This window comes from Lupinus angustifolius, chromosome LG13 (genome assembly GCF_001865875.1).
Source record: "Lupinus angustifolius cultivar Tanjil chromosome LG13, LupAngTanjil_v1.0, whole genome shotgun sequence".
Taxonomy (NCBI): domain Eukaryota; kingdom Viridiplantae; phylum Streptophyta; class Magnoliopsida; order Fabales; family Fabaceae; genus Lupinus; species Lupinus angustifolius.
Window position 1 is genome coordinate 10,030,532 of NC_032021.1, and position 2,356 is coordinate 10,032,887.

Sequence of the window (2,356 nt, forward strand, 5' to 3'; positions counted from 1 at the left end):
TTCTAACGATTGGTATCAAATGTAAACGATCTTGCAGACTACGCTCCCAAGATTACCAAATACATGACAAGATGTTTAATGATAGTGATCCACAATGAGAGAATAAGCCTAGATGCAAGCAAGGTCTGAAGCCTAGAGCTTCCTCTGAGTATTGTCATCAACGCAAGAGAAACTATTGGGGTGCGCCTCGTAGTCAACAAATGCGGGTCAAGACGTCTTACTATACTAAGCCTCTCGAAGACAAAGAAATCTTTTTGCTTTCATTTTTATCATTTATTTTTCAAATTTTTATTTTTCCAATAACTCAGGTTCTGTAATCATTGCACACCAACATCCTTACAATACCCGATCAAAAACAAAGACAATGGCCGACCAGGAAGCTACTATTGGAGGGAATCCCGAGGTGATTGAGCTAAAAGAGCAAATAGCACTGATGATGAGAATGATGGTAGCCATGCAGCAAGAAATGGCATCTGGGAATTCTTCTGCAGAAGATAAGCGGGCCCAATCCGCACGTAATGCCAATGAAGGAGGGCACAACCAAGAGTCTGCCTCTAAGCACCAGGGTGCATCACAAGGACATACCTCGTCAAACAAAGAGAACTCACAACACACCAACCAACATGACTCGGATGACGATCCTAACTACCACGCCCCCAAGAATGATAGAAGCACTGCAGGACGTCAAACTAGTAAAGACACTCAGCGCGATGATAAAGGGAAGGGGAAGGAAGATGAAATGTGGGACATCATTAATGAAAGGCTTAAGGATGTGGAGGGGGCTAACTGCCCCGATTTAAAGAACGCTTTTGAATTGTGTCTGGTCCCAGATGTCGTTCTTCCTCCTAAATTCAAGGTTCCCGAATTCGAAAAGTATGATGGGAGTACATGCCCGAAGAGCCATCTTCATATGTACGCCCGGAAAATGTCAGCGTACCATAGTGATGATAAGCTGCTCATTCATTGCTTTCAAGACAGCCTTGTGGGGATCGCCACTTCGTGGTACATCCGCCTCGAAAGCAAGCACATTAAGACATTCCTGGATCTTTCTAATGCCTTCATAAGGCAGTACAAATTCAATGAGGACTCTACGCCGGACCACAACAAGCTTCAAAGCATGTCGAAACCGGCAAGTGAATCATTCAGGGAATATGCACAGAGATGGAGAGGAGTGGCCTCACAAGTCTTACCCCGTCTGGAGGAAGAAGAGCAGATCACTATCTTCATCAACACTCTCCCTAACCCTTTCTTCGACAAGATGATTGGGAATAATACATGTGATTTCAATTCATTGATTAGAGTCGGAGACAGAATTGAGCAAAACATGAAAAATGGAAAGATTGTCGCCGAACAAACCGGAGAGCCCAAAAGGCCCAACTACATGAAGAAAAAAGAAACTGAAGCCCACTACATAGCCGGAGAACCCCAAAAGACATCGAACAAGATAAACAACAATCCTCGTTCATATACACACCGCCCTCAACACAACCAGACACCATACCAACCGAGCCCGCAAAACACATACCAGATCCCATACCAACCAATAGCCTACATTAACCACAACCGCCCACCACTTCAACAAAACACAACCTTTCAATACAACCAACCACAACCAAACCTCTATCAACCCCGACCACCTAGGCCCAACTATCAACCAAATAACCAAGCCCAAAACCATAATCCACCCGTGCAATACCAAACTCAGGAAAGAAGGACTTTCGACCCTATCCCTATGACCTATGCCGAACTATTCGCCACCTTACAAACAGAACGTATCCTAGCACCCATTCTAGGAAGAGTCCCAAATACTATGGCCGCATGGTACAACCCTAATGTCAATTGTGCTTACCATTCGGGAGTAGTGGGGCATTCAATCGAAACTGGTAAGGCATTAAAACATAGAGTGCAGGATCTTATCGATTCCGGATGGTTGAATTTCAAAGACGATGTTCCCACTATCACAAACAACCCTTTGCCCAATCATGGGAACCAGGGAGTGAATGTCTTAGAGCGGGACGAGGCAGACACTATTATTGACAGGGTGGAAGACATAAAGACACCCCTAAAGATCATATTTTTGGAGATGTGCAAAATAGGTCTGGTGAAGTGTACGCAAGATGGTCAATATGAAGGTGACGTTTGCATGCTACATGGGACTACAGACCATAACATAGAAGAATGTTCCAAGTTCAGATCATTGATACAAGAATTATTGGACTCCTAGTTGTTGAGGATCGAAAGGCAAAATAAATGTTCTGACATATGTGTCATTGAAAAAGACGAGGAAAGTCCGAGTCCGGTCATTATAAGGAAGTTTGTACCAGTATTCAACATACCTACTAGCACACCATCATAT

General features: G+C 43.9%; 1 protein-coding gene across 1 annotated transcript; it reads left to right on the forward strand.

Moving 5' to 3' along the window:
• LOC109363578 lies at positions 365–2,224 on the forward strand. Its single transcript, XM_019609837.1, has one exon. It carries the CDS (start codon positions 365–367, stop codon positions 2,222–2,224), a length of 1,860 nt encoding a protein of 619 aa, XP_019465382.1.